This window comes from Mustela putorius, unplaced genomic scaffold, assembly GCF_011764305.1.
Source record: "Mustela putorius furo isolate JIRA1106 unplaced genomic scaffold, ASM1176430v1.1 tig00000430_pilon_pilon_pilon, whole genome shotgun sequence".
Classification (NCBI taxonomy): domain Eukaryota; kingdom Metazoa; phylum Chordata; class Mammalia; order Carnivora; family Mustelidae; genus Mustela; species Mustela putorius.
In genome coordinates this window covers 16,429,205-16,448,296 of record NW_025421377.1, presented here as the reverse complement: position 1 = coordinate 16,448,296, position 19,092 = coordinate 16,429,205, and the positions used below count along the sequence as shown (strand labels likewise).

Below are 19,092 nucleotides of genomic sequence, written 5' to 3'. Positions count from 1 at the left end.
TATTATTTATTTGACAGACAGGGATCACAAGTAGGCAGAAAGGCAGGCAGAGAGAGAGATAGAGGAGAAGCAGTCTCCCCGCCAAGCAGAGAGCCCGACGTGGGGCTCGATCCCAGGACCCCGGGATCAGGACCCGAGCCCAAGGCAGAGGCCTTAACCCACTGAGCCACCACATCTTTAAAAATATGTAGGAATATAAAATAAAGTGAACATTTTCTACATTAATTTTATTTTTTCCTAGATATTCAAGAATCTTACCACAAATCCTCACTGCTAAAGTTATTTGTGAGATCTTCATATGCCAGTAACACATGCTACTTTTTTAAAGATACCAAGCTCAGCATAAATATTTAAGCACTGTAGATATTAAATCTGTAAAATTATTCTGATTTTCTTAATTTTTTACAAGTATAATTACCAGGAGAATGTCAATCTATAGGTCCAATCTTCTTCAGGAAACTTTTAAGATGAAATGTAACTATCCAAATGACTAATTTCTATCTCATCATGCCAAAGATGATATAAAATCTAAAAAGTTATCAAATCAGCATGTATTCAGTATATACATGATAGTAATGTTGAACATCACTTATGTATAAATTTTGATGAAACAAATATATGATAAATCAAAATTCTACATTTGTATGACTTACACGTTTTCTAGTGTATAAGAGCCTCTTGATTTATTTTGATGTCAGATTCTGATTTCCTGACATAGTCCTATTCCAGGTGTTTCAAATGTATATATAGTGGTCTTCCAGATTTACCTCTTCTCTAGTCATTTGTAATGTTATGAGCCAGGATAAAGCCAGCGTTTCCTGGAGCCTTGAAAGCTATAGTCAATACATTACTCTCCAGCTCCACTGGGAAAATGGCTAATTTTTTGGTAGTTTTATAGTAAAGTCATTATAGATTTTTATTTTTACTCCAAATGCTTGTATTTTTTGTCATTTGAAAATTAAACTTATTGATTCCTAGGTATTAGTCAATAACATATACCCTTTAATTTATTATTTATTTTTTAATTGAAGTATAGTTGATGCACATACAATATTATACGAGTTTCAGGTGTACAGTATAGTATTTCAACAACTATATACATTGTGAAATGGTCACCATGGTCAATCTAGTTACCATTTGTCACCATACAAAGTAACTACAATATTATTGACTATATTCCCTATGCTGTGCTTTTCATCCCCATGATATTTATTTTATAACTGGATGTTTGTACCTCTTAATCTCCTTCATCTATTTCATTATCCCCAACCATCTTCCCCTCTGGTATTTTTAATTCCAAACAGATGTCTATTTTATATCCAGTATTTTTCTTCCCAAGAAAGAGGCTTCAAAATGTTCATTCCAGAAATTGAAATGGAAAGTCCTTCCATGAATCTCGTCTCTCTGGTTGGAACCTGTGTAGCTTGGCTCTTTGTTTCCATCATTTCTCAAAACTGGGGTGACTGGATCCTGCTGCTATGTCTCCAACCCTTTGAAAATGCTTTCTCTAACAGGACTCCCAAATAACCCAGTTTGGAAGTCTATCAGGGTATCATTTCAGTACGTCATTATGTCCTGAAGTGAAAATCACTATCAATTCTGCTTCCATCTCCCCACCCACTGTATCTCAATTCCTTAGATCTCAAATATGCAAGTTGCTGGACTGCTTTAGCTATGTTCCAGCCTGTCTTCAACTTTAGATTCATGTCCATGAATGTCCATGTTCCTTAGATGAATATCCTTAGATGTCAATTTTTTGACATTACCAGATCTCTTGCCATCAGCCTTTTCTATACATTTCAGTCTACATTTTGCATTGCATGTTACATAGTTGACATTGTTAAGCTGATTGTATTAATTTATTACTAGCTGATATTTTATTTACATTTGCATTTCTTAATTTTATGATTAAAAATTATATGGAATATGGAAGACAAAATACAGAAATAAAATTAATCATTTTTATTCACCAGAAGCAACCAATACTTATATTTGGCCATACATATTAAGATCTTCTTACATGTAAGGTTGAGTTTATAATTTATAATTTGATTTTCTGGTTTTCTTTGAGTTAACATAATAATATAAAGTTTTCTTGTGTAATTAAAAATATTTTAGAAGTAAATATTTAATAGCTCTTTGATATTCTAATGCCTAACCTTTCTCATATGCTTTCTTTTTCGTTTTCTTTCTTCTCTTATTATTGTTTTGAGGGAGAGAAGTTGTCATTTCTATCTTTAATGTCCTTAGAATGTATTTGTATAATCAAAGAGGATCAGTGAATATGAATATTTTTAAGATTGTTGATATATATTGGCAAATGGTCCTCCTAAATCATTGTACCATTCCTTGTATGACGTTTCCTGGTGATACACAAATTAGCCAGTCTGCTAATTTGGTAGGAGAAAATAGTTCTGTATTTTTAATTGCATTTCTTTTTTATTTTTGAAACCTTATATGTTTATTAATATATATGCAATAACTATAGTCATTAGGTTTTTTATTACCTGTTTCATAAATTACATATACCACATGCTCTTTACCTATTTAAACTAGTGGATCTTAATTCTTCATATAGTAAAGATGTATCATTAGAAGTGTCAGACTTATTTACTTTTTAGTAATATTTCTTTTGCATGGATACAATCATTAATTTTATTTTTGGGGGACTCTAAATTGATATTTTCTACAGACTTATTTAAGTACCGGCGCTGTTTATCACCCTCTCCCAAAACTATTTTAGGTCTCCACCTGCAGCATTTACTAAGTAAGTGTGTATATAAATGTTCTTTTATCTACACTGCCTAGGGTCTATCAAAGCTATTCTTCTAACCAGTCTAATTTAGACCAGGTTCATATTAGTTTAAATACAGTTTTAAAGATTTTTCAATGCTTGGCCAGGCAAATTTCTGCTAGGAAATCACATATGGTCATAATTACAAATATTTTATGCAAGTACTTTTGTGGGTACACACAGTTATATACAATTATATGTATAAAAAACAATGGTAGCCATAATTATGTTATATGTGTATATAACATATTAAAATAGTTAATATTTATCACCATTATATTCAATTTTTTTAAACTTATGACAATTACTCTAGCATATGATCTTAATATTTCTGACAAATATTAATAGAAAACAAAATACATTTATATGGAGTTTGAATGGTTTGATGTGAAAATGAACATTTAGTTTCCTTTTAAATCAACTTCATAATTAATCCAATTCTCATATGTTTATCACAAAATAAACACATTTCTTGTGTTTTTATAATTTCAGTATAGTTCCACAATTATTTTAATTATTTGAGTGTGAAATGATTAAATGGAACCATTAATCCTTCTGACTTCTCTACTTTATATGGTCAAGGATGGTAAATGTGATTCGGCTCTGAAAAAATATTCAACAGCCATAATGGAGGGAACTAACTAAATCAGAACTTATATATTAGCTTATTTTTTGATTAATCTCCTCTCCTCTTTTTTGCTCACTTGGAAAAATTAACATCACTTTTTCACAACTTTATCTGTCTTTATTTTTTCCTCTCTACTGCTCTCAAAGTAAATTAAAATCTAAAATAGCTAAGCCCAGACAGGTAGGTCACAAGAGTCACACACTCCTCTCAAAGAAGCTTTAAAGATAGTCCTGCTTCAGCAGTGAACTGACTGAGAGGGAAAAGCTCAGTAGTAACTTTAGACTTCTACAAATGGAGATAATCGATGTTTGCTCAGTGATGGCATCATCCTGTAGAAGAAAGCTACACATGATTCAGTATTTTGTATGTCAACACTATCATTGTGCCAGAACAGAACTAAGATGCCAGTTAATTGCAAAGGTGAATCTACGTAATTTTCCTTTATTGCACAAGTAAAGATGATCTCTTTTTTGGAAATAAACAACAATAAAAATACCCAAGTGAGAACAAGCAAAGGCTATTTATTAAGAGATTGGTGTAGCAAGGAATCAGCCACCATCACCTGCATCTGGCAGAAAACCAAAAGCAGGCAGTGGAGTGTAAAACCTTTACAATGAAAAGAAGGGAAGGCTTTAGTTTTGCCCTGACTGGAAGTTGCTGGAATGGCTAACTGGAAGTGGAGCATCCTGTGGGATTGGTTAGGGGACAATGTTTGATTTCTTCTAGTTGGTCCTAAGTTGGAAAAGTGGACAAAAAAATTAGGAAAGCTGGTATTTACTGATAAAGTCCTGACAAATTGACCGCTTAGGTCATTTGCTATAGAGCTTATGCTTTGGCTTTGGCTTTCTATCTAGACCAGTGGCTGTAGCTTTGGTGTCTAGTTTTTTTATTGGATTTACCCATTTTCCATTTGTGTAGTCAGTTTCTCATTTATCCACTCACTGAAGAGTAGTGCAGGTTTTTCTATATGTTGGCATTCATGCATAAAAAAATATATAAAAGAGGAAAAACTGTAAGGAGTGTAGCCATGAATATACTGGGAATTCCTTTTACTAAGTGATCATTTTTATTGAGTGAAATACCTATTTCAGGGGTGCCTGGGCGGCTCAGTTGATTAAGCATCTGACCCTTGGTTTTAGCTCAGGTCATGATCTCATAGGTCATGAGATCAAGACCCGTGTTGGGTTCCACACTCAGTGCAGTCTGCTTGAGTTTCTCTATCCCTCTCCTTCTGTCCACCTCTGCTCACTCTCTCTCTCTCTCAAAATAAGTAAAAAAATAAGTAAATAAATAACACTATTTCAAATCAGTGTCACTTTGAATTTATTGGTTTATGCAAAAAAAAACATGTAATTTAGAAGTTAAAGAATAGAAATTGTTTAAGAAGAATTTTGTTTTATCAGATAACTTAAGAATCAATACGTCTTTGCAATGCTAAAAAAGTGGGGGGAAATAAAGAGGGGAAAGTGAGATGGAGATAAAGTTTTTAAAATATTACATTTTTAGTCATTCTTAATAGCAAACTTTTCCTTTTTACCTATCTTTTTACCAGTTTTTGAGGTCAGATATCAGTTTGTAGTCTGTCCTACTTATATAATGCCTACAATGTCCTATTTCCTATTTGCTATTTGAGGAGGAAGTTGAGTTTTCAGAAGATTATAACTGAACTGAAGGAGAGTTCATCCACCAGATGCACAGCAAGCCAATAAAAACTGACTGACACCAAGCTTTTGAAGTGAAGAAAGATAGGTGATTTATTTGTATGGTACCACCCAGGAGAATAGGGAGCTAGTGCTCAAAATCTGGAGCTCCCTGATGGCTTGCAAGTGAGGATTTTAGGGGCAAAATTTGGGGCAGGGATCTTCTGAAAAGGTGGACGCCATTTACAGGAGACCCAGGACGTCATGCTAGCATATATTCTGGTGCCACTTCCTCTGGTACCTGGGGATCTTTTCCATTTCAAAAGACTTGAAATCTGAAAGAAATATATTTATTCTTTATGTTAGAAATTTCGTTAGATATATATATCTTCAGGGTAGTGATGATTAACTACTTGTCCTACAGCTTCCTATGAATAACAAGCAAGCATTCCCATCCCTTGAGCCTCCGCCTACATGTTCTTTGGTCAGTTGAGCCATGCCTGGCGGTGATACGACCTCTAATCCTTTTTCCATCTGAGCTCACAAGATGGACATTGGCTTCCAAGTATAGATACTTGATAAGAGTATGTAGACCAAATAGAGTAAAAGGTATTAGTGTTCTATTGACCATATCTAAATTATGGCTTATATATATTTATGTATATATTACATTAATATATATTTTCATGTATATATAAATACATATGACATATATAAATGTAGACATATAAGTGTATAATAACATAGTAGTGACATTGAGTTCTTCAAATTTGAATAATATAAAAACATTTAAGCAATGTATGAAAGATGAAACAATGTGATTTTCCTATCCCAAATATGGTACTGGAGCTGTTTTTTTGCGAAAGTACTTGATGTACCCCATAACCTCTCTTGACTGTGAGTCACTAAAGCAGAGTTTTCTGAGCTTGGTGTCCCGTGGGGTTTGCTTTTTTTTTTTTTTTTTTTTTTAAGATTGTATTTATTTATTTGTTGTAGAGAGAGAATGGGAGACAGAGAGCGAGCAAAAGCAGGGTGAGAAGCTGGCTGGGGGAGAGGAAGAAGCACGCTTCTGGTGAGCAGGGTGCAATAAGTAGGACTTGATCCCAAGACCCTGGACCATGACCTGAGCCAAAAGCAGGTGCTTCACCAACTAAGCCACCCAGGCATCCCTAGGGTTTGCTTTCTTAATGGGATTTGAGTCTTTGACATGCTTTCTACTGTCATAGAATGAACAATTGTAATATTGAAGCATGTCATTTCAATGTAACACAATTAGTATTGTGTGTTTAACAATTGGTACAGGGGCACCTAGGTGGCCCAGTGGGTTAAAGCCTCTGCCTTTGGCTTGGGTCATGACCCCACGGTCTTGGGATCGAACCCCCTATCACGCTTTCTGCTCAACAGGGAGCCTGCTTCCTCCTCCTCCTCTCTCTTTCTGCCTCTCTGCCTACTTGTGGTCTCTATCTGTCAAATAAACAAATAAATAAAATCTTTTAAAAATACTGGTATAAGAATGGAATAGGTATGATTATCTTTACTTTAGTGAGTACAGAAATACTGTTGCAGAAATGGTAAATTTAAACCAGACGAGGAGAATGAAGAGAAATTTACAGTTCATTGATAGTGTGTGATAAGGAAGGCATATAGGATGAATGAACATGGCATCTCTGGTGTCCTGTAACTCTCTAGATGTCTATAAGGCCTCCTACAGCCTCTACTTGTGACCCTCCCCGGCCTCATCTCCAGTCCTTCCTGCTATTTTTGGCATGAGCTTTCTTACATACAAACATTATATACGTGTATATAAAAATAATATATGGTATAAAATTATGTAATTAAATATACATGCAGTTCAGTTTACTCCAGCTCAGTAACAGTTCAGGGAAAATCTGTTACGTTAAAATATCCACTTCTTAAAAGCTCTTTTGACAAATCTGTAACAAAACTGAGCTTCACTTTCATCTAACTTTATGTACGTCTGTGGTCCAGTAACTACAGGGGCAAAATAGAGATCCTGAATGCAGATAATTTTGTAGTTTTGTTATTTTGGTCGAGATAATATCACTTCTAGTTAATCCAAGTAGCTAGTATTGAAATACAGGATTTCAAAAGTCTGTTATTAAACATTCAGTTTGCCATTAAAAGAAACCTGTATAAGGATCAATGTTAGAAAGAAAGAAAGCAAAAAGAAAGAAAGAAAGAAAGAAAACAAGCAAAATACGAAAAACTTGTGGTTTAAAAAAATAGAGAATAGGATGAAATGTACAGTTCCTCAACAAATCAGTCTTAATTGAAGGTAGTATAAATTAGCATTGTAAACAAATTGTAGAATTATTTAAACTACTTACCAGAGAACAAATTGTTTTTAAGCACCTCCAGGCACTACTGATGTTTTTATTAACATGCAGACCTCTGATATGCTAATTACAAACCTTTTCCTTTGTACTCATTAAGCAAATTCCTCTAAGACTATTGTAAGACAGGTCATTCAATACAAGTATTCACTGAGTACCTATTGGATCCATGGATGCCAATCCAAAGGAAATTCTGAATCTTCTAACAGCTTTTGAAAAATAATGATACCTGGATCCCACAAACTATTTTGATTTAATGGTTCTAGGGTGAGCCCTGGGAATTGTTTTTGTTTTTTTTTGTTTGTTTGTTTGTGTGCTTAAATAACACCTGTCATTCTAATCTGTAGCTAGTTTTAGAATCATTGCCTAATGTGAATAGAAAGTTGTTTTTATAGAACTTCTTATTCTGAGAGCACAACACATAAATCCTTAGTAAATATTTGCTAATAAGGAGAATAATCGAGTCTCCTACTGTAGCCAAAAGTTTACAAAAGGTGATTAATATTTGGTGAAATTCATTTTGAGGGATTAAATATATACTGGTTAAATATATAACTAGATTAAATATATACCAGAATAAGCAGACTGAATCTAATATGTTCAATAACATTTTTGTAGCTGCATCAATGCCTTTAACTGTGCCATTCATGGAAGAAGAATGGGTTTTATAATGATCTTTGGCCCCTTAGAATGACTAAAAGATAAACAGTGAATCTTCATTAAAGTATAGCTTGGGAAATATCAATTGAAATATTGTCTAAAGATAACTCATCACAAGCTATCTTTCTACTTCCATGTGGTGTGTGATATTCCTAGGTTCTAATGGTTGTTTCCAGAGTAAGAAATAAGAATTCCTGATTCCAATGTTAAAGTCAGTTGGGTTTTTGTTTGTTTGCTTGTGTGACTTCATCCTTAAGGCAAAGGAATGGCTGCACATAGCACACTTAGATTTGTAGAGTTTGGGATTTTGTTTTTATTTTAGAAATCCTTGAAATATGTATTTATTTACTTCAGGCACTTATATGATTTGATCTCTATTTTATACATGCATTAGTATGTGTAAACATGCATAACATGCACATACATGCAATAGTAGAGTTTAGATCAATAACTAATTTTATGGCATCTATCCTTTAATACTTTCAAACAAAATTTGGTGTATTTTGCTACAGTAAGGTCTAGATCCCTATGTAGGCATTTTATGTGTTGTATTCAATTCACTGTGAATTAATTTATCAGATTTTTAAACCTGATAACATGCTATTGAGGAGGAAGAAATAAAGGTCTTTTTCAGAGTTCTCCATGGCAACATCTTATGTTTTCAACAAAGGGGAGGGGAATGTGGCTGGATCAATAGGAGAGAGGGAAAGGAACTGGAAGATGTGGAAAGAATTGTGCTTTTAATGCAGTATGAGGCAGTTAACTGGTACCTACATCTTACCTCCACAGCTTGCTTTCAGGGCCATCTTGGGAAAACTGCTTCTTCTTTGAGTCCCAGAATTCTTAGCTCTAAGATAAATATACTAATAGGACATTTCAGGCTTAAAACAGGAAACACAAGGAGAAATCAAATGTGTCAGGAAAACATACTCCTTTTGTGTTTCTCCTTTACTCTCACACTGCTACCATACTCACAATGCTCCTATACCAGATAGGTGGTTTTTGTTTTGTTTTGTTTGTTTTTATACACCCAGCAAGTCTCTATGACACCATCTGGGTAGCCTACAGTTCAATTCAATTCTGACAATAACTGGAGCTGGCCCTACAGGTTAAGGACTCAGTCAATAGGACTATCCTCTACTTCAGACAGCAATCGGTCCCCAAGTTGCACACAACTTCTGTCCTGTAATCAGGGGTTCTCGTGACTTGCCTCCTTGAGTTTGATCATTTGCTACAACAGGTCACAAAACTTTGGGAAATACTTTTTTTTTTTTTAAGATTTTATTTATTTATTTGACAGACAGAGATCACAAGTAGGGAGAGAACCAGGCAGAGAGAGCAAGGAGGAAGCAGGCTCACCACTGAGCAGGGAGCCCAATGCAGGGCTTGATCCCAGGACCCTGGGATCATGACCTGAGCTGAAGGCAGAGGCTTTAATCTACTGAGCCACCCACGTGCCCTTACATTTACCAGTTTATCATATAATACACTGTATTATAAAGGGTACAGCTAAATAGCCGGTTGAGGAGATACGTAGGGCAAGGTCTGAAAGTGTCCCAGGTGCAAGCTAACCCGTGCATCACCCTCCTGGAACATGGATGTGTCCACCATACTGGAAGCTGTCTGGACTCTGGGATTCTTGGGATTTTTACAGAGGACTCATTGTGTAGGCATGATCATTGACTCTATTTCTATCCCCCTCCTCTCTCAAGAGAATGAGGGGTGTGACTGAAAATCCCATACTTCTACTCATAACCTATGTTTTCTGGTGATCAGGAATCACCTCATTAGTACAAAAGACATTCCCATCACCCAGGAAATTCCAAGAGATTTAGAAGCTTTGGGTCAAGAACCAGGGTGAAAGATCAAGTATTAGAACAAGAGATGTTCCTAGTGCTGTTATCACAAAAGAAATTACAAGAGTTTTAGGAGCTTGGTGCCAGGAACTGGGGTCAAAGAATAAGGGTTGGAGCAAAGATTCTTCCAGCACCCGTACATACAAGCAATTTAGGAGTTCTATGTCAGGAACTGGGAAGTAGATACCATATATTTATTTCTCATTATTTCGCAGCAAGATATGAGAGTGACAGGTTTGGAACTTGACGTAAGACTGAGACCCACTGATGTTTCAAAATCCATCTATGAGAGACTTGTGCTTAGATATGACCATTGTTGGTAAAGCATCTTAGCTAATAGGGAGACACCTATAATTGTTGGTGAGGGATAAGAAGCTGTTTATAGTAAGAATGAAACAGAGAAGTTGAAAAGAAGCTTGAAAAATTACTGCATATAATGATATCCTATTCCAATTTGTCTAGACTATGACTTGGAAATAGGAAATGAATTGCACATATAAATACCAACATGTATGGTAGATGTAGTATTCCTCTCAGAAAAACTCAAAGGCACAATTAAAAAAATAATTAAAAAGTTTTTTATAGGGGCGCCTGGGTGGCTCAGTGGGTTAAGCCTCTGCTTTCGGCTCAGGTCATGATCTCAGGGTCCTGGGATCGAGTTGCTCGATATATAATATATAATATCATTTAGGGTCCTCTGCTCAGCAGGGAGCCTGCTTCCCTATCTCTCTCTCTCTGCCTGCCTCTCCATCTACTTGTGATTTCTCTCTGTCAAATTAATAAATAGAATCTTAAAAAAAAGTTCTTCATAACCATTTTATATTACCTTCTCTTTAGGGTAGAATAATTTTATGTGTTTGTGCCAGAAGCATGGGGACCATAGAGTAGAGTTTGGGAGCCATGTCCATCATAATTATGCTTTTTATGCTTTGTTTAGTATTTGCAAAAGATTTCTGGAGAGTTTTAACCTGGCTTCATCAGGAAATCAGCACTAAATCTTAGAAGAGGTCAGGGAATTATGACAGATGTAAAAGATACCACATTATAAATCTATGAAATGATTAACACTGTTGATGTTAATTATGAGTGAACAATTTCCTCAGTTTCTTTGTTATAAATATCTGTTAAACATTTAAATTATTTTCATCATTTAAAAACTGATAGAAGGGGAAAAATGAAGAGGGGGAGATGAACCATGAGTGGATATGGAGTCTAAGAAACAAACTGAGGGTTTTTGGGGGAGGGGATGGGTGACCCTGGTTATGGGTATTAAGGAGGGCATGGGTTGGAGGAGTACTGGGTGGTATATACAAACAATGAATCATGGAACACTACATCAAAAACTAATGATGTACTGTATGGTGACTAACATAACACAATAAAAAATTTTTAAAAAAATAAAAATCATAGTGTGTAAATGACAGTATATTGTGATAAACCTTGTAACTGAACATTTTTTAATGATTTCACTTTCTTAAAATTATAAAGGGAAATAACCACAAAACATCAGAAGCAGAGAGAATTAAAATTGCCCCATAATGCTAATTAATGGAACATTTCAACAATAGCCCTTAAAAAAACACTTTGTCATCATTTTATTTCTCTGCACACTAATTAATATATATATAGGGTACTGATCTTCATCACATCATAGACTCCACAAATGTATATTGTTTTCTTCAAAGTATTCATTATTTAGTTTCTTTAATATGACCAACTTCATGCATATTTTCTGCACCTCACTCTTTGCCCTAAGACCAGATTATTAAAATCATGTCATTTTGAAAACTTCTAAAATGCTCACTGTGAGTCTGAGACAGTGCAAAGAGCTTCACATGTATTATGAAACTCGTTCTTCGAAACCGCACCGTGTGGGATAGTTTCTGTTATTATCTTATTCACATCCTTGACTGGTTTACCCAAGCGAACCAAATGTAACGGACGGACGTATCCAGGACTGCTCCTGGTTTGACTACAAACCTCATGATCTCTATTCTTTTGCTTCGTAGTGATGTCAAAAGATAAGGACTTTTTTAGTGCTCATTGATAGGTTTCAGAGGATTGTGTCCTAAAGGCTCGGTGCCACTTTTCAGTGGCCTAAGTGCCTAAGTGCCTAAAGGCTCGGTGCCACTTTTCAGTGGCCTAAGTGCCACTCTGTTTTCTCTAGTACTGCCATTAGTTGTTCTTATTGTTGTTTTACTTAAAAGGGATAAAGCCTTTTGTTTTCTTCCCCTTTTTAATTTTTTTTTTTTTTTACCAATAAACTGAAAATATCTGTTCCCTAATTAAAGGACTTATTTTGTGACATTACCATTCCTGTGTTTCTCTTCTTTGTCGATTAGGATCTTAGAGCTTTTCTTATCTGCTTCTATGATCTCTTGTTTAACAATTTAAATCATTTATCCATAGCCTGTAGTCTTGGTTCTCTGATCTAGTATCGTGGAGAATTTCTTCCCTAGAGTTAAAACCACCTTGCTTTGGTAGGAGGGAGGTTATCTTCCTCACATTGACACACTTCATACATATATTGATCAACTCTGTGTTAAGTCCTGGCTAAAGTAATTGTATTTGAATCTTCTTTGGGTTTGGAAAGCTTCTGTTATATTTTAATCTTCTGAAGGACAAATCAAAATATCTTATTGAAACAAAGACTCACAGCTTTTTTTGTTTGTTGTTTTGTTTCTTGTTTTTAGTATAAGCCTGGAGAGCTAAACTATTTTAAACTTGGCTAATAATGATCTTGCTGTAGCGGCACGCAGTTACTTACAGACTTCCAGGTGCTACAGACTGATGAGAATGCAGATGTGGCCTGTGTGGAACCATAGCTCACAGAAATTAGATTGGCTGCTATTTCTAGCACATCTTGGTTTCTATTTCTAAATTATCTCTGAGGCTTGTAAGCATTTTCAACCTGTACTTCAAGTATTTATTGATTAAGGGAAGAGCCTGTATACCATCTGGTGCTGAGGTGTTACTGTGACAGCATCTTCAGAGTTTATTTTAAAAGGTTTATTTGGGGTTATTCTTACACATTTGATAGTCCTAGTAAAGGAAGTCCATTTTTAATTTTCTTAATGAGGCAGAGAATATGGTGATCACTACTAAATCCTTAGGAAAAAAATTTCATGGGATTGATTTTTTCAAAAAAATCACATGGACCCTTCTGTATTTATATGAGTTGGTCATAATGTATATTTATATTATAAATGGAAATACTTAGTATGATCATATTATATGGATCATGAAAAAAACAATTACTCTGAGATAATAATCAAGTCCATCACTTTGATTATGATATTACTAAGACTAAGTTACCACTTTTCTCCCAAAATGTATGATATGCCAGACCCTGATCTAAGCGAATATATATATTCTCTCACCTCATTTTCACAAAACTGTCGAGATGGGATCTGCTATTATTCCTATTTTATAGCTGTCAACTGAAACACAAAGAGGTTAACTAATTGACCCAGGGTAATTTATTTGTGCCATCTTAAAATAAGTCAGATGCTATCAGTGCAAATTCTAAATCAATGACTCAAAAAAAAATGCAAGGGTTTGCTTTTACATGATTTTGTATTTTTGATTAAGGTTTGTTAAAACTTTAAATTAAAGCTCTAGTGACAAGTAAGATGATATAAATTCCTCAAGACTAAAATTTGTGGATTGGGTGTTACAGTGAATAGCACATATATTTGTGTGTATGTGCGTATGTATGTGTGTGTATTAAATTGTGAGAGATGAACCTTATTATAATTTTTAAATTAGGAAAATTATTCTTTTTAGGATCATTAGTGTGTTTTGTCTCAGGACACTGGCTGAATATTAAATCCTGTTAGGTAATGCCAAACCACAGTGAAGTTACCACCTTCCTAAACACAGCTCTACATGAGTTTACAAACTGTATAGTTTACATCTAAAAGTATGTTTGTACTTTATTGGGAAATTACATCATCTTTTTTTTTAAATCATTGAAAAATAATCAGATATATTTGTCAACAACTACTATTTATTAATTATTTATTGAATTGGAACTCTGCTTTTTGAAATTAACACAAACTTTCCACATTAATAATGATCAGTAAATCGAGCTAATTGTATCAGAAGTAATACCAATGACAGTAAAACACTGACTACTTACAGATGCCATTCATTTTGTTTAAACTGTGAAGTAAAAGAAAAGATCAAAGAATCATTCTTATCTTAGGAAACTAATAGCCTAAGAAAAGAGGAAGGCAAATATTCTCTAAGGGAAGGTATTAAATATTTGAGGGCCCTATATTCTCTGTCATAACTACTCAACTGTGTCATAACAGCACGGGACAAGCCACAAACAAGTAACGAGTATGGCTGTGTCCCAACAACATCTTATAGAAAATAAGTGGTGGGCTAGATTTGGTCCATGCGCTGTAGTTGGGCAACCCCTTATCTGAGGGCTGATACAAACAGAAACTGGAGAGTTGGTTTATATAAGACATCAATACGTGTTTAAGACTTAATGAAATTAATTTAATTGTAAAGAAATATATTAAGAACTGCCAAAGTATTTCACAGATGTTTGAGCTACTCTTTAAGTATTTTAATATTTTGATATACCTTAACTTTGAATTTCATTATCTCTATAGTGAAATAATTTTAAGGCATATTTTTTAAAGAATTAACTTTAAATTTAAAGAATTTAAAGAATTTAAATTTAAAGAATTTACACTCAGGGAGTGTGGCAGGCAGAGGGAGAAGCAGGCGTCCCACTGAGCAAGGAGCCCAATAGGGGACTCAAGTCCAGGATCCTGGGATCATGACCTGAGCCAAAGGCAGACGCTCAACCGACTGAGGCAGACAGGCGGTGTTTAAAAATATATTATAATAAATAGTCAAACAGGAGATAACTGTCACAGTAGCCATTTTTATTTACTAGGATTCCACTTCAGTGACAGCCAAATTCCGAATTAGTAGTCCTAAAAATTAAAACAACATCAGTTTACCAAAAAATTATAGAGATAGGTAGATAGAACAATCCCTACTTTTCCTTTCCAAAAGACCCTTTGGAATTTGATTTGGAAAAACGTATCTACCTTTTTTAACATTTCCAAATTTGTTTTATGTCTGTATTTCACTTACCTCTCCTTATTTGTCACAAAATAGAGTAGATACCTTTCAAATAATTACAATTCAAAATAGACAGATTTTAGACAAAACCCTAAGCCTGCCAGTTTATGTGTCATTGCTGAGCTCATTTCTCTGTTCTCTTGAAATCACTAGAAATGATATTCATAAAATATACTAGCAAGTGAATGCATCGAAGCACTAAATATACTTATGTTATAGTCTGTGATCAGTTTATGTGGTTTCTAATGATAAAGTACATTTTAGTAAGCGATATACTTGGTATTTTCTGGATTTTTTTATGGCTATGTGGAAAATTTGAAAGAATCTTAAATGTTGCAATATCCAGAAAAGTGCATGTATTATATATAGTTTGCTTTTTTATTATAGCAATAGCTCTACAAATATATATTTGGAGATGCGTTTTTTTAAGTCTGAATATGTAAATTTAAATTGGTAGTTTTCCATAGGTTATTGGAGAAGTCATGGAAGCGTAACATTTTCAATAGGTTGTGATAAATAATGCCACTGGCATACAAAATCAGTGGGTTGAACTAGTAGGACATGATTCTCCCTCCTAATTTGTAGGCTCTATGCAAACATGTATTTAAAGGACAATTTAGCATGTCTTCTGAATATAAATCTTGCAGGAATTTCTGAGGAAAGATATATTTAAATGGGCTTAAATCTTTATTTGTATGTTTGTGTTAATTGCATAATCAAAAGCATTGGCTCATTATATTTCCTACGAATAAGCATTTTAAGTAAAATAAAAATAATTATTTAATATAGCTCTGTATTTCGTAAATCCATAAAATGCTATTTAATTTGAAAAGCATTGTGGAAGATATTTAATTGTAATGCCTTTAGGGATTTTGCTTTTGAAAAGCAAAACAGACACCTGTCTAAATTCATAGAGTCTTAATGCTATATTGAGGGAGTGGGATCTCTTCCTTATCTTGGGCTCTCTTGTTTGCTTTTCAGTTGCTGCGAGTGTGGCTGTGGAAGGGCTTCTTCCCTGTGCGCTGTTGCCCATCCAAGCCTAATATGGTTAGTGTGCCCCTCCCGTTTTCACTCCTATGTAATGTCCCACCTATATGTATTATCGTCAGCATTCCTTTTTTATTTTTCTCCATTTGTGTACATTTTAACAGTTAGTGAACCAGTTGTGCCTAAAAGAAGAGTGAACTGATTTCCAAAGGGGAATCTTAACAAGTCATTGGGTAAAGGATAATTTCAAAGAAAATACACGTATAGCACATCATCCTTATGTCCAACATTCATACTTCTCTTCCAAAGCGTTTGCTGTGGTCCTGATGTAAACCAGAAGTTGTAAGATTGTAGCACCTGTTTTACATTTAACATGTTGCTGTGTTTGTGGTTCCATTAAGATTAAAATCATATCATATATGGAGGTGGAACGCTACTTCTTGCTGAAATGCTGCTTCAAGGTGAAATCGCCATTTCTCTCTCCCAGAACCATGGAATGACCATAACTTAACTGAGATCATCTATTTGTTTTTTGTTTGTTATCATTGTGGATACATATGGCATTGGAGAATAGAACCACATGTAACTTTAAATGGTTTATTTAATATTTTAATCTTGGATTATTTCAGATATTAGATGTTACAGGTGATATTTCTAATTTGATATCAGTGAAGTAAAAAAAAAAAAATGCACATTTTGGGAATCAGTGTCCAAATGAGATAATCTTAATTACTTACAAATGCAAATCCTGATTATATATCTGGGCTATAGCTATAAGCTATAGGTTGGTAGGAAAGACCAGAGACCTCTATCCACAGATTTAGAGAGACTCCTACATAATAGTGTACTGTCTTGGAAAAAGTGAAATAATCCAGATAATTTCTGCTCAGATTAAAGAATCTAAATCCCTGTACTATCATATTGAGCTGTTATCTGTAGTCAAAATTTGCAAGGAAAAGATAATCCGAAATGCATTTTAGAGAAGTATAAGGTTTCCTTGGAGCACTTTAAATTGTAACATGCATTCTCTAGATGTAAATTAATTTTTGTTAATTAAAAAAAAATTTGTGAATATATGTGCACATGTGTGTACATGTGAGAAATGGTGGGATGGATACAGTGATCTTCTGAGAACGAGAGAAAGTAACAAGCAGATTGATAAAACTCAAGATATCTTTTTCTCAGTCTTTTGAAATTTTTGTACTTGTAAAAAGTTTCAAACTTATTATGAAAGCATAGATTTGTTTCACTTGACTTAACTTACTCTAAAAACTCTTTTTCTGAGCATGGTGATCAACCAAAAAACCCTGAAATCTGGCAATGGCTAAAATATAACATAAATAGCTTTATATTGTGATTTTTTAAAACCACTATATGGAAAGCTAAAAACGAAAATAAAGGTTGCTGAACTGTTCATACTACTTGAGTCTCAAATATAGTTGTTGTAAGAGCTATATCATCACTATGTAGAATAAATGGAACTTAATCTTGGAAAAAAAAGATTGACATTCGGGCCTACCTTGAGGTAAATCGCAAATATAAACTTACTGTGAAAGTAAAAATTTATGAAGACACGATTTAGAAAGTATTGGCAAGAACAAATGTTAATCAGATTTTAAATGCTTGAATTTTAAAAATAAAATATTTTTCCACTATACAGAGGGCTTCAGGGAGTTTATAAAATAAATAAAAGGAAAAATAGAAAGGCAGAATGCTTCCTTCACAAAGAACACATCAGAAAACCTGACAACAGAAATGTTTTTCTAGTATTTTTACTCAGATAACATTAGTAATTTTGAGTGCATTTGTGTGTGGGTGTGTATTTGTGTGTGTGTGCACATGTGCACACATGCACACACTGAATGAATGAATGAATGAATGAATGATTTAGCCACAAATGTGCTTAGATACCTAATAAAATGGTAACAGTTTTCATGGAAAAATTTATGGAAGATCCAGAATTTTTTAATGCATTCTTAGGAAACAAGCCAAAATAAAGTGGAAGAAAAAATTTTTAAATTGATTTTACATAAATTAGATAAGAGAATTATCTAAAATTATTACTGGGAAAGAATGGAAGTTTAAGATGTTCTTTTTTTTTTTTAACAATTCCTTTTTTTAATTTTTTTTTTAATATAATTTTTTATTTTTTATAAACATATATTTTTATCCCCAGGGGTACAGGTCTGTGAATTATTGTTATGTTTTCTAAAATGCCATTTTGTAATGGAATGTCAAGTCACTACGAGGTTTCTGTTAAAAATATTATCTGTTTAGATTAAATCATTGAGGAGAAAACAGCATTTTATAGTGGAAATTAAGGCCTGAGAAGAAGAATTTTCCTAGTACTCTGTACTGAAAATAATGAAATACTGAAAAATTTTGACCCAAAATCTTGTCACCCAATTTCATGTATAATCATATCAGGATGAGTCAATTACCACATAAATATTTTCCAATGGAACATTCTATTACCAGCGTGTGTGAACAGACATAATAGACCAAAGATTGTTAGACATTTTGAGATTTTGAAATCTCACTGCTTTTCATTTCTCATGTATAGTTGGTTTTGACCTTAAATTCATTACATTATAATGCAATTAAAATTGCCCACTGTAAATTTACTGACTTTTAAAAATACCTGGAAATACCTTGTGGAAATCTCAGGGCCTTAAAAGCACAATTTTAAACCACTGATTGAGATCTTTCATCCTCCAGTTCAACTACATTAAAGCTTCAATTCTCCAGAGTTGTGAGTTTTGTTGTGTGTTATCCATCACCAAAAAACCATACTCCATTCCTTCTCAAATGGATGGTGTATCATTTATAAGATAAAATTAGTAATTAGATGCTGCCACCTTTGATCTCAAATTATTTTCCATCATTCTAGTTGCCCACTTTGTATGAAATCTATAGTTATATATAATGTTAATATTTCAAATATTCTTTATTCTTTGACTTCAATCTGCCCAATAATAGAAATTATTTCTATAATATTTATGATTGAAGCCTTGAGGCCTAGATTTTAGGTACCCAAGATAGCATACATTTTTAGCAGAGGTATTTT

At 33.9% G+C, this 19,092-nt stretch overlaps 1 protein-coding gene across 5 annotated transcripts in view; it reads left to right on the top strand.

The window, feature by feature from the left end:
- The window catches only part of EPHA5 (EPH receptor A5), a 355,011-nt gene that overhangs the window by 276,823 nt on the left and 59,096 nt on the right, over nt 1-19,092 (top strand). For 3 of the 5 annotated variants that reach the window (XM_004764303.3, XM_004764299.3, XM_004764298.3), the window contains one exon: nt 16,020-16,085. The exons of the other annotated variants lie outside the window; for them this stretch is intronic. In XM_004764303.3, the coding sequence (XP_004764360.1) occupies nt 16,020-16,085 (66 nt within the window). The remainder of the gene's footprint in view (nt 1-16,019; nt 16,086-19,092) is intronic. 5 annotated transcript variants of the gene reach the window in all.